The sequence below is a fragment of the Euprymna scolopes genome, chromosome 45 (genome assembly GCF_053919585.1).
Source record: "Euprymna scolopes isolate OS-2025 chromosome 45, ASM5391958v1, whole genome shotgun sequence".
NCBI lineage: Eukaryota > Metazoa > Mollusca > Cephalopoda > Sepiida > Sepiolidae > Euprymna > Euprymna scolopes.
Window position 1 is genome coordinate 56,462,094 of NC_136526.1, and position 15,000 is coordinate 56,477,093.

Below are 15,000 nucleotides of genomic sequence, written 5' to 3' on the forward strand. Positions count from 1 at the left end.
AAATGACCAGCAGGAACATTTCACAGCGATCACCGCTTTGAAATGGCCACATGTATGAAAAATGCATAGGAACATGATGTTGCGATGCGACTACATTCATATGTAAAAGGAAAGGGACTATGTTACTCTATCTTCTGTATGAATACAGTAAACAGGCTTGAACGTTCGAAAAAGCCTGTATATAAAGATTTACCTGCCAAAATCATTTGAATATTGATATTTCAAACAACTGCTCTTAATACGAACACACACATATTTGCTTGTATGGTTTATGAACTGTTTCTCTCAAAAAAGCATCTAGGACTTTAAGCACTAATGTGTTGCTCTCATCATAAAAAATCAATAATTTCAAGCCTCATGCCATACTCATAAAATCCTCACTTCTTTATGAACATTTAACTTATGTTGGAACCATTTATTTTAACGATTTTAACATAAAAATAAATGTTTATTTTATTCAGCAATTTCATGTTCTTTGTCGAGTGTCGTCCTTTTGTGAATTTGTTTTTATTTTTTCATTATGGGATGTAAGTTCGCAATCTTTTCTATGGATAGACGACACTGTTAAATTTACCTTTAATGGTCCCGCTAAAATTCATTCCCGAAAATCGCTCCAATATATTGATGACTCCGCCATGAATTCAAAAGGATATCCTAAAGATTGGTGCCCTCCCGACTTGTATCCTATAAAATTTGTGACTCTAAACATGAATTCAGGATCTTATGAACGCTCAACGGATTACCAATCGTACATTTCAAATAACATCACTAATAAAATAGCAACATGCAACCTCGGTATTCCTCACAAACTACTCTTGGTTCTCATAAAATTTCTTATGAGTTTTTACAAAAAATTTTTATATAAAGAAATAAAAAAATCCACAGACCTCCTTACAAACTAGCGACACTGGTCTCAATAAAGTAGCGATTCATACGAATAATCGCTCAAAAATCGAAAATTAAACAAAACGTGTTTCTCTACGACCCAGACTCCGACTACAGTGAATCAGTGGCCCACGCAACATCAGTCCTCCCTACAAACTGACAGTCTTGATTCCAGCAAAAATAACACCACACATGCTTCTCCTATGGATTAGCAGTCTGTAACCGGCATGTTGGACAATTCACCCACCTGCATTCTTGCCAGCAGTGATAATCAACGCCTGTTTAATGCCGAATTTCCCATGAAACTCACAATCCAATGGAGACAGATGCTCTCGCATCAACCACGGCCATATTAGACATACCGCCATTTTTGGCAGGTGTGGAATTTCGACCATGCACGACACCTTAAGAACAAGCTCATTACAAACACCAAACACATTCTTAAGCAATCTTGGTGCATTTTTGCATGCACGCATATTGATGCTATTCAAGCCATCAATAACGCCGATCTCTGACCGATACCGCAAATGAGAGGAATGACAAGGAATTATTACCTACGACATTCTGTCTATCACTTAACTCCTCAGTGTACTCCATATGAACACGAACGTCCATAATGTACCTCTCATACACGGGCAGCTCAATTTCTTCGAAACTGCACCATTTATCTCACTAGGCAACCATGCAACAGAAAAGTTGGTGACGTCACTTTTCTTTTTGACTGCCATCAACCAAGACTTACTTTTCACACAGGGTCAGCTAAGCCATACCTAATGATACTATACTCCCAAGTGCTACGACTTCCACCAAATCCGGCAGACACTACAATTTGCTAGTTACACCCAGTGAAATACTTGTGGTATTTTTATTCTTTCTCCTTATCATCGACGTTTTGTCAAGGAGGGGAGTGACTGTTATTTTACTTTTTGTTATTCCTATCAGTTTGTTAAAGCTGAGGATGGAGTCAGATGCCAAACATTCACCTAAATCAGATATTGCAACCAAGCTTCCCTTTCAGTGCACTTGGTTCACTGGGTATATTTGCAAGGTCGTTTTACTTCAGTGTGTTTTCCCATGTGCTTTTGTAATAATTATCGTTGTGAGAATAATTTTTATTTTACTTCAGTGTTTAAAATACATTTTATGATTTATTGCATACATTTAAAGCATTTTAATATTTTAAACTGAAATACATAAGAAAATAATTAAACACTCAGAATACAATTTGTCCGACTAAATACTTTGAAATTATATTTATATTTCCACATTTTTCTTAAGATGCTGGTAAAAACAAACTTCGCAAAAATAATGTACTTTTTATTTTATTGTTAAAAACACATTTTACACTTTAATGTGTCAATTTAACGCAAACATTTGAATGTTTTTATGTGAAGTATAGAAAAAAACACTGAACATACAATTTGTCCGACTTTGAAATAATATTTTTATTTGTGAACAAAAGGCGCATTTCCACATATTTTTCTTAAGATAGGGACCAGATTTGCGAGAATACTACGTAGGGAGTTGGGCAGCGAGACATCTGTTCACATTACACTTGAACTTCTGCACGTCAGTACAGTCAAGGAAACAAGGACCTGGAAGGGAATTCCAAATTCTAACAGTTCAAAGAAAGAAGCTATTTGAGTAGAAGTCTAATAACATCTAAGGATCTCAACTGTGAAGGGGTGGGATATTGCTGCTTGTCTGGTTTGTCGGGAGTATTTATGTTGAAGAGGTGCTACTGTTTTGAATTCATTCGAGCACTTACCAGTAAAGTACTTGTAAAACGATGTTCTTTTCTCTTCCTTGCAACCTCTATCTCACAGAAGAGATGTTGCGAGTCTGTCTCTGATGTATTGTTATTTTCATGGAAAGTGTTCGACTGAGCTTCAATCTATGGTCCCCCTCGCCAAACTTTCACAAGAAACACTCGTCTAGCTGTAAACACTATCAATAATTCCCCCCACTCTTTATCTGTGCCTAAACCTAAACGTAGATTCCATGAACAAAGCTTTTTTCTTAGAACTGCACGCCTGTGGAATTGTCTTTCGTTTTCCTGCTTTCCGACTGACTACAATATGGTTGTCTTCAAGTCTAACGTAAATAAGTTCTTGATGAGCCGTTCCATATAAGTTATCAAATTTAACAAATTTTCATTACTAATGATTATTATATTGTCCAATTTCTACTGTACACTCTTTAACCCTTATCCTTGAGTGGCCTCTTGGCCTTGATAATGTGTTGATGCCTATGTAAAAAAAAGTCCAATGTGAACAAGTTCTAATTGAACCGTCCCCCTAAGTAATTTAAGTTACAAAATTTGCACTGTTTACTATGCTAAAATCACAATGACTGATGTATACCTATTAACCCTTATCCTCGAGTGGCCTCTGGGCCTTGATAAGCGGTGACACCCATGTAAAAAAAAAACGACGGGCTAGAGTTTTGAGTTTGGCAGACAGTGTGGGACTTATTAGATTGAACCCTATATTTTGCTGAAAACACAAACACACAAGAATAATTAAATTTTTAAAAAATTTTACTTTACTGTTTTAAAACATTTTATACTCTAATGTATAAATTTTAATTGAACATTCTCATATGAACGCAGAAAACATTTGAATATTTTAAAGTAAGATACAAAAGAAAATAATTTAGCAATCAACAAATAATTTTTCATCTGCATTTTAGAACAAAGGGCATAATTCCACTTATTTTTTAAGATCCTGAAACACATTACGTTGTGTGTATATGAATATGTTCCAATTCGACATACATGTTGAATAGTGGGGTTTATATTTTATCTATATATTCATGTACGTGTAAATGCGTATATTTATATATGTAGTATTATTTAATTGATCGTCTATTTTAACGTTTATGCAACAGTTCTAACAGGAAACCATTGCCATGGACTTTTCAAAACAGTTGTAGATAAACAGTTTATTTAACAGCTGTAAATAACACAACACATACCTAAACATTTATTGTCCTGATTCCGGCTGGCATCTTCAGAAATTACATCCTTACATCTTGGCTGCCTGAGAAAATGCCACTCCCTGCATCATGGAGAGACCAACTCCCACTTGAGTGGTCCGTTCTCTCTGATGTTCAGCTAACTACTAACTAAAATCTCCCTAAATGTACATCTCATCAACTGTCTAAGACCCCAACTGTTGGCGTAACCTCAATCTAGTTATTTGTTTATGCAAACCAAAAATCATGTTTACGTCTATTTTCTATTTTCACGTTCCTTTGTAGCGATATTATTATTTCCTGTCAATCACTTTTTTCCAATCTAATTGTTTATTTTTCTAATCATAATAATCGATCCAGTGACCCACCGTCGCTCAAATCAATTAATAATAATATTTTGATCCTGGGCCCTGCCTGGCATAGTCAACACAGATACTATGCTATGATCACAGCCAAAGGGTCTCATTACACACAAGCTTCTCCAAAATAATACATTTTTATTTTACTGTTTTCAATATATATCTGATCAGTTTGTTTAAGTTGGGAATTCTTTTATTTTATTTGAGTGTTTCAAACATATTTTACATTCCAACGTGTAGATTTTAATTGAACACGCTCATATAAATGCGGGAAACATTTAAATGTTTTAATGTGAGATACAAAATAAAAAAAAAAAACTCAACACATAATTTGTCCATTGCATACTTTAAAATTATACTTTGGGGACCCATGTGTGCATTTCCATATATTTTTCTTAAGATGCTGAAACAGCCATTCCACAAGAATAACTAACTTTTATTTTACTTTACTGTGTTTTCCCATGTGCTTTTGTAACGACGATCGTTGTGAAAAGGCTGAAGAACACACTTCACAAATAAAAGGTTTTTCTCCAGTGTGTGTTCGCATATGGATTTTATATGTGGAAAGTCTTGAAAATGCTGAGCCACACACTTCACAAGAATGAGGTTTCTCCCCACTGTGGATTTTCATGTGCGTTTTTAATGTCGATGTTTGCGAAAATGCTGACTTACAAACAACACAAGAATATGGTTTCTCTCCAGTGTGAGTTCGCATGTGTATCTTTAGGTGGTATTTCTCTGCAAACGAGGAGCTGCACATTTCGCAATTAAACGGTTTTTCTCCAGTATGAGTTCTCATGTGTTTTTTCAATGACGAATTCTCTGATAATGATAATCCACAGACTTGACAGGAGAAACGTTTTTCTCCCGTATGAGTTCGCATGTGGAATTTCAGATTAGATTTTCCTGAAAATGCTGCACCACAAACTTCACACCAACAAGGTTTCTCTCCATTATGTGTCTGCATGTGGGTTTTTAGATTAAATTTTGCTGCAAAACTTGAGCCGCACACTTCACAAGAATAAGGTCGTTCTCCAGAATGTGTACGCATATGATTTCTTAAATAAGATTTTCTTGAAAACTTCCAATCACAAACTTCACATGAATATGGTTTTTCTCCGGTATGTGTTCGCATATGGCAAGTTAGATTAGACTTAACAGAATAAGCCGTGCCACAAATTTCACAAGCAAAAGGTTTTTCCCCAGTGTGTGTTCGCATATGGACGTTAAAGGCTGATTTTATTAAAAAACAAGCACCACATACTTCACAGGAATAAGTTTTCTCATGCGTGTGGGTTCGCATATGAATTGTTAAGTTGCATTTGAAAGAAAATGTTGAGCCACACACTTCACATGTGAAAGGTTTTTCGCCAGTATGTACACGCATGTGGAATTTTAAATAGGATTTGCTTGAGAATGCTGCCCCACATACTTCACATGAGTATGGTTTTTCTCCAGTGTGTGTTCGCATGTGGATCTTTATGTAAGATTTTCCTGAGAATGAGCATCCACATATTTCACAAGAATAAGGTTTTTCACCTGTGTGTGTGCGCAGGTGGATTTCCAATGAAAGTGCATGAGAGAATGATGATCCACACAAGTCACAACTATAAGTTTTTTTGAGTTTGTCTTTTGGCATTTTTTAGATGTGTAAATAGGATCTTTCTGAAATGTACTACTTTTTCTTTTAACGTTTATACTGTTTTGCTGCTTTCCCTGTGAATGAAATAAAAATATGTTAATAAAACAAATGAATATACATGGTTTTATATTTTTTTGACGTTCATTGTATGTGTAAATATACATTTTTTGTATTAAATATTGTAAACATTTAACATAGATAACAATAAAGTAATAACAAATATCACTATTATACAAATAAATCCATTCTTAGTTTTAATCAAGTCGCCACAAGTTATGCCATAAATAGAATCTTATTTATTTGTTTGGAATGTTTGTAATGTGTTGATGGCCTTTCCCTGTGAATAGGATAAACAATTTTGGGGTTTGTGTTACTATAAACAGATTCGAAAAAGTCGTCAAAAAACAAATATATATTATCAAAGAACTCTTCTACCTATCTGGAAAAGTTTTCAGTGGTTTTATTCACTTTAAAACGTGTAATCTGTTAAAAAATCATACATTATTTATCGGTATATTTTGAAAAGAAAAATGACGGCATGCTATCTGTTTAACATGGTAAGTTTGGGAAAATGAGTTAAAACAAACAAATTATACAAAATACTGTTAGAAACCCACCGAATATATGTCCGCCTATGTCACAGTAACATATATTGAGTGAGTTTCTAACAGTATTTTGTATAATCATTTTGTTGAAACACGTTTTCGCAAACTTACCGTGTTGAACAGCGAGTATGCTGCCATTTGCCTTTTTCCAATACATCGGTAAACACTGTATGTTTTTCGAGCCGAATAAACACGTTACATTAAATAAAAACACTAAAATATTATCCAGTTAGGTAGAAAAGTAACTTATCTTTTCTTTGATAACATATTTTTTGTTATATATTTGTTTTTGACAACTTTTACGAATCTTTGTGTATAGTAAAACAACCCCGGTTTTTTTATGTAAACGTTTTAATATATTTTTATTAGATTATTGTCAGTTAACGTACTTACTAATTTCCTGCAGAACGCTATCAAAAGTGGTGACAAGGCTTCTTTCGTTTTTATTATGTACTAGCATGGGTGCCCGGCATTGTCCGGGTATTTTGAGATGTATGCTGAGCAAAAAAAAAAAAAATAGGTCAATTTTGTTAACTTTGACCCCTATTATGACCCCTTAAAATTTATTGTTTTGGACTTAAATCAAGTTATTAAGTTAGATCCATGTCCAAGGAACCTATATCTAAAATTTTAAGTGTTTAGACCCCAAATTGTCAGAGGAGTTTGGTAGAATTCTCAAAGGTTCGCGAGCCTTTTCTAGTCTCACACAAAAATACGCGTTCACATCTCAAGCCATATTACTTGTCATAGTAACATATATTGAGTGAGTTTCTAACAGTATTATGTGTAATTTTTTGTTTAAACTCATTTTCCCAAACTTAACGTGTTCAACAGCGAGCATGCCATCATTTTAATTTTTCAATGAACACTGCATGTTTTTCGAGCCAAATAAACATGTTACATTAAATAAAAACACTAAAAAATTATCCAGTTAGGTAGAAAACTAACTAATCTTGCCTTTGATAAGATTTATTTGTTACATATTTGTTTTTGACAACTTTTTCAAATTTATTTGTAGAGTAAAACAAACCCAAATTTTGTTTTATAAAATAATTAAATATGTAATTTTTTTTATATAATACTGAGGTTCATTGTGTAAATATACATTTTTTTACATTAAATATTTTGAACATTCATTATAATGAAGTAATGACAAATATCTCTAAATATATCCATTCTCAGTTTTATTTGTAGAAGATATTCTGAAAAGTACTTATTTTTTTCTTTAAAACTTAATGTTTTGCTGCGAATAAAATATTTTATGAATAAAACAAATATACACTCTTAAATATTATATTGGCATTCTTGTGTTAATATATATAATTTTTATATTAAATATTTTAAACATTTATTATAATGAAGAACCTAAATTAAAAATAGTAATAACAAATATGTCTAAATAAATATATTCGTAGACATTTATGCTGATGACACTACCATCTATGGTAGAACATCTAAGACCGTAAACGACCAAGTTCCCTCCAATTCTCTCTTCTCTGATCTTGAGCACATGGTACAATGGGGAAAAGAGTGGTCGGTTACTTTTAATGCATCTAAAACCAAGCTTCTATCGTTACATCATCAACGCACTGATCCCCATCTGGCATCAATTGAAATGAATAGTCCTCGTCTTGGGGAGGCCTCATGTTTTGACAAGCTTCTGGCCTTGACCTTTACTCCTAATCTGAAATGGAACATGCACATCAAATTTGTAGGCAAAGCCACTGGAAAAATGGTGAGATCCTTCTATCGATCCAGTAGATATCTCACGGCTGATGCAATTCTCTATCTATATAAGAGTCAAGTTCGTCTAAGGATGGAGTACTGTTGCTACATCTGGGTAGGAGGTGCTAGAAAGGACTTATCCTGCCTTGATAGAGTTCAAAATAGATTTCGTAGCCTCATAGATGTCCTTTTTTCTTCCCGGCAACCTCTATCTCACAGAAGAGATGTAGAGAGTTTATCTTTGCTTTATCATTATTTTCATGGAAAGTGCTTGACTGAGCTTTAATCTATGGTCCCCCCCTCGCCAAACATTCACAAGGAACACTCGTCTAGCTGAAAACACTATCAATAATTCCCCCACTCTTTATCTTTGCCTAAACCTGAACGTAGATTCTATGAACAAAGCTTCTTTCTTAGAAGTGCATGCCTGTGGAACTGTCTTCTGTTTTCCTGCTTTCCAGCTGACTACAATATGGTTGTTTTCAAGTCCAATGTAAACAAGTTCTTGATAAGCCGTTCCCCTTAAGTTAACAAATTTACTGGATTTCTTTTACTGACAATTACCATACTATCCAATTGACTACTGTACACTCTTTAACCCTTGTCCTCGAGTGGCCCATAGACCTTGATAAGTGGTGATGGCTATGTAAAAAATACCCACTCTTAGTGTTATTTATACAGGATCTTTCTAAAAAAATATTTTTTCTTTTAAACTGTTTATGTTTTGCTGTGAATAGAATAAAATATATTATTAATAAAACAAATGAATATACATTTTTTAATATTACCTTGGCATTCATTGTGTGTGAATGTATACATTTTTTACAATAAATATTTTAAACATTTATTATAATGAAGAACCTATGGTAAAAATAAAGTAATGACAAATATCACGATCTATGCCCCCCCTTCGCCAAACTTTCATGAGAAACACTTGTGTAGCTGAAAACACTATCAATAATTTCCCCTACTCTTTATCTGTGCCTAAACCTAAACGTAGATTACATGAACAAAGTTTCTTTCTTAGAACTACACGCCTGTGAAACTGTCTTGCGTTTGCCTGCTTTCCAACTGACTACAATATGGTCGCCTTCAAGTCTAATGTAAACAAGTTTTTGATGAGCTGTTCTACTTAAGTTAACAAATTTACCGAATTTCCATTACTAACGATTACTATATTGTTACATTGACTACTGTACTCTCTTTAACCCTTATCCTTGAGTGGCTTCTGGGCCTTGATCCGTGGTGATGCCGATGTAAAAAAAAAAATCACTATGATACAAATAAATTCATTCTTGGATTTATTTATGCCTCCACATGAGAAATGCCATAAACAGGATCTTTCCGAAATATACTTATTTTTTTTCTTTTAAAATACTTATATTGTTATGTTCACCTTCCCCTGTGAAGAGAATAAAAAAATTTGTTAATAAAATAAATATACAATTTTTAAAATGTCATCTGGACGTTTATTGTGTGTGAAAATATGTATTTTTTTACATTCGTTATAACGAAGAACCTCATATAAAAATAAAATAACAAATATATATTACTATACAAATAAATCCATCGTTTTTTACAAGTTTTGTTCAAATTTCCCTATAAATTAATTAAAATTTCGTTGATAAAACAGAATGTTGAAACAAATAAATGTAAATTAATTTTATATTTTCTTGACGTTCATTGCGTGTGAAAATATACATTCTTACATTTCTTACATTATTTTAGACATTCATTATAATGAAGAAACAAAGTAAAATAAAGTAATAACAAATATCACAATGCTACAGATAACTCATTCTTGGATTTCTTTAAATCCCTACGCGAGAAATGTCATTAAAGTAATTAAAGGAAATATCAATATTCGATCAATATAACCTCCGAGTTTCTTCAGGTGTATCTTGTCAAACTATAGACAGAGAAGAACAGTGGCGAGTAAGACGACTCAAAGAAGCAGCAGCAGCACTAGGTGTATCAGAATTTTTGTAGGAATTTTTGACACCCCTAACACGAAACTGCAAATAAAATATAAAAAGAACTCGTAATTTCTCTTTTAAAGGTGGGTTGTTTATTTTATTTATGGATTATACTTCCAAAATAAACTATTAAAGTTGTATAAAAAGTAATAGAAATATTTTTTAAAAAATAGTAATGAATTTTACTCGTTCAGTATTTTTCAATTTTTAAACTTTAAAAATCTATCAAAATTTTTCTTTTGATTCTATTTTTACGATATTTTCAGGGTCAATGTAAAATTTTATGCTCTTTCCAATAAACCGAATATAATATTTTAGACAAACGTTTTTTTTAATTCACGCACCCCCATTTTGAAATGTCTATTAAAAAGTAAATAATTAATTTACTCACCAAAGTTTTATATACCACAAATTGAAGATAAAAGATCAATAAATAATATATTCAAATTTAAAACAAAAAAAATAGTGGTTTTTAGAAATTTACCAGTAAAGTTCGAGAGAGTCACTAATTCTTACAACTTTTTATATACTCCCTAGATTATAATATCTCCAATTTACAAAAGAAGGTCGCGTCTATCTTTTATTTGAGTGACTTTTACACACTGTTTTTGTGCTATTTCTTCCTCTGCACATGTTTGTTTGGCTTCTCCGTATAAAAGCGAAACTGAATCCATAGCAAATGAAGCTCTCTGGCACGAGTGCCTGGGACGTCCAGAAAGCAATGAGCTTTGATCAATGCGGGAAAAACCCGTAATATCAGACAATTGCTATTCATTTGGATACTCCCTTTTTATGGGGAAGCTGGTTTTCCCCAACATCTTGGGGAAACAAACAAATACACAGAAACTGGCTTGCAGCCAAAGTTAAGTGTGGCGTGATATTTGGCCTTGTTAAATCTACGCACCTGCGTGAACTCATTCACTTAACTTTTTAATCATTTAATTTCAACCATTCTCACTTCCGCTGCCTTCTTAGCGTTGTGGTAAGTTATCAAGTTTTCTTTTCTGCCTTTACTTCAAGACTTCGTGTTCAAGCCAACCAAAACATTTTTTTCATACACACACACTGACAAACACCTAGGCAACTTTTGGTACTCCTGCAGTATTTTACCCACCGATTTCACGATCTTAGCCGAGCGTTGACGAACGCTTTCGGCGTTAACGCCGACGAAAGCCGAGAATTCGGAGCTACGCCGACGGTGCAAGAACGCTAAAAGTATGTGAATAGCAACAACATTACAAGGAAAAGATATTACACACACACACAACAAAATGGATAAAATTAATACAGAAAAATTTGGATAAAATAAATCACAAACACTTACCGTAAGTTTTTTTAAAGTAAAATAAATTTATTTTGTTGAATATTTTTTTTTTTTTTTGGTTCATTTTGTTTTCCGATAGTTTTTTTTTGGGGGGGGGCGGGGTAAGCAACAGTAATAAACACTTCAATGCTTTTTTTTTTTGTTTGTTTTTAACAAAACGTTATTAAACAGTAACAATTTTTTTTTTTTTTTTTCAGTAATGTTTGTAGGGGGCGGGGGGACACAACAATTACTGTTTATCTTTAGTTCCGACTGGAAGATTTTCTACTGACTGTAGAGGCAAAGTAGGGAGCAAAGGGTTTTCAGAGGATGTGGAAAGAAGCTCGTTCCCAAACCGGGTAGCCTTCCGCGATTTGATTTATTATGGAGACAAAAGGGTTGTGTCCAAATTTTTGTCTCCACATAAATTCGCATAAATATGTTTCCAACAGCTCCCGGTTTTTTGTTTTTTTTTTATCGCTAAATTAAATAGCTGAAATGAAAGGCTGTGTATTTTTACTTTGAACAATAAAATAACTGAAATGAAACGCTATGTGTGTAATTTCAATGAAAATTATTCGTCTGCTGCGCGTTCGTTTGAAGCGCCCTGATTGGCTGATAGAGTATCGTACCGCTCGCCATGTTCCGGCGTTTTCCGACGGATGTCGATCAACGCTCGGCTAAGATCGTGAAATCGGTGGGTAAAATACTGCAGGAGTACCCAACTTTTAACAACATGCCAATAAATAGATGGACTAAAATAAGAATTAACCTTAAAAACGGGCAGAAAAAAGGAATATCTGCCTTAATACAAAAATGCCAGTTTATTTTGGTGTCTTTAACCCCTCACACACACATATTTTTGCTGATGAGGAGACTTAGTTTAAATATAAAAAATCTTTTTATAAAACTATTGTTCAAGACATATTGTCTATTTCAATAAAACATTGTTTCCGAAACGATTGTACAAACTATTGATTTTGTTTCTTTTTTCCTTTTGAAACTGATTTCCAATTAAAAAGTTATGAATCATTTTACTCAATATATATATATATAAATATATATATATATAACAGCAAATAGTTAATAAAACATGTAAAAATCACTTTGGAAAAGAGTTAAAAACATATTTAATTTGAAAAGGAAACACTAAATAAGTGGATATTCCTTAATCCGCGGAGTTTCGAAGAAATACTTTCCTTCTCATCAGAGGATAGTATTAACAAAATGAAGGATCGGATTTTGTTTGCAAAAGTATTTGATGAAACTGCAAGTAAGTTAAAGATCTTACTTGATAACAAAAAGTGAAGCAGAGGGAATATGGTGAAGAAGAAGGTGATTTCACATGAATGGATATTCCCTCTGCTCCACTTTTTTACTTACTTGCAGTTTCATCAAGCAAAATCCGATCCTGCATTTTACTAAATCCTACCCTCTGATGAGAAGGAAAGTATTTCTTCGAAACTCCGCGGATTTAGGACTATCTACTTATTTAGTGTTTCCTTTTCGAATTTTTTCATATAGCGTGGGGCAGGATAGCCAAGTTTTCAAAATTAAATTAAGACAGCCTGGATATTCCCTTATGATTAGGTAGACTTGTCTACCATCACATCAGATGATGTTAATGTCAGGTGAGAAAAAAACAGCGGATGTGGAAGAAACTTTGCCAACCCAACTGGGTAGCTTTTTGATATATGGTTTAAGATAAAGAGAAAAGGGTCATTACCAAATTTCTGTCTCCACATAAACTTGAAAAGATAAATATCGAGAAGATTCTGGCTAGTCTGTTGATTTTTTTTGTGTTTTTGATTTTCACTATTTTCCCAAAAGATCGTCTGCTTCTTTGCTGCACATCTTATGTAAGAATACAGCCAAACCAGAGCACATGACGTCATGTTCTGAACAAAGCTGAGTGGACAGTTAGTTACACCGGGTTTAAATTCTGCATAAGTACCAAACATATACAGAAAGTGACAATAGTGCAGTTTAGTGACCTGAACATAATGGGATGAAAAATTGTTTTATCTTATTTTTTTAAATATAAGTATAGTTAAAATCTATTTAGTATTGTGCTTGTAATATTAAGATCATAATTGAAATGTTGGCATAATCATTAGAAAAAAACAATCAGTCCTCATACAAATAGAAGTTAGAGATTCTGTTAAACGATTTTTAGCAATTTAATAATAAATCGTAGCCATTACAATTACATAGCTTTTTTATTTATTTTTTTTTACTGCTCGTTCATCCTAAACAAAGCACAGTGCCGCTTGGATGTACGGGGCTATTATTTAGGACAAAATTTGCAGGGATAATAGGTAGGGTGCTGAGCAGCAAGATGTCTGTTCATATTACACTTAAACTTTTGCATGTCAGTACAATCAGGGAAGCAGGGACCTGGAAAGGAATTCCAAAGTCTAGCAGTTAGAGGGAAGAAAGTTTTTTCTTTTTCTTTCCCCAATTCTGTAATGTTGCCACTTGTGTGAGTAGTATCTTCTAGAACATTTAATTCGCATTTATATTTTAAACTATATTTTTTAAACGCTTGAAATGTGCACATATACTGAAATAATCAGTAATCAGGCATTTTGCATTTTTCTAGCGATTATTTCAGCATATGTACACATTTCAAGCGTTTTTTTTTTCAGATTATAAGCGTAATACTAAATAGATTTTAACTCAAAATTGTTTCTCATTCACTTATATTTAACAATAAAAAAAGATAAAACAATTTACACACTTTTTCACGAAATATAATGAATTAATTATTTTTATTTAAATCTTAGTGGAAATGTATTATTTTGTTTAAACAAGAAATACCTTTACTAAAATTATAGTTTTCAGTTGTAAATAAAAAACGCAAGACTTTATTTTTGCTTTTTTAATATAATTAAAGCATCGTAATTTGTAATACTAAAAATAAAATAATTTTTAGAGGAACATTACGAAAAAAGCCCTAAAGTCCGTATTAATGAATTCGACATAACTAAAAAAAAAAAAAAAATGAATTTCTCGAACTACCGATATGACCATTGAAAGCATTGCTTATTTAATATTTTCACACACACACAAAAAAAAAACAAATTATAATTGCAAAAAATATTTCTACTTTTTTTTAAAATTACAGATTTCACATAATTTTTATATGCAAGATTTTAATAATTTCCTTGCTCGCAAGAATGTTAAACTTTCGGCGTAACATATTTTTTTATATAACATTGAACAATAATTAAGAAGAAAAAAAATTAATTTAGTATAGGAACATAGAAAAATAATTAAATTAAAAAATGCAAAAATTAATACAAACGTTCAAAAAAGGAATGTACGGATGCACGAATGGGAAAAAACAGAGAACTTTCTCCCTTTTCATTACATGACGTCATTTTCACAGTCTTTCGACTTCCTGAAATTTTTTGGGTCTTCGTAATTTTCGTGTTAAAATTTTAGTTTGTTGCGTTTTGCGAACGCCAGAATCACTCGGTTTTGGGCAAATTAATTTATGCTTTGTACAAACAAGGTGTTTTTTTTT

The 15,000-nt window shown here is 32.7% G+C and overlaps 1 protein-coding gene across 1 annotated transcript in view; it reads right to left on the bottom strand.

The window, feature by feature from the left end:
- Window positions 1-2,113: 2,113 nt before the first annotated feature.
- Window positions 2,114-15,000, bottom strand: part of LOC145269708 (uncharacterized) — a 14,632-nt gene continuing 1,745 nt past the window's right edge. Inside the window, exon 2 of the mRNA XM_080125433.1 lies at window positions 2,114-5,936. Coding sequence (XP_079981559.1) covers window positions 4,657-5,859 — 1,203 coding nt within the window. The 5' untranslated portion in view covers window positions 5,860-5,936 and the 3' untranslated portion in view covers window positions 2,114-4,656. The remainder of the gene's footprint in view (window positions 5,937-15,000) is intronic.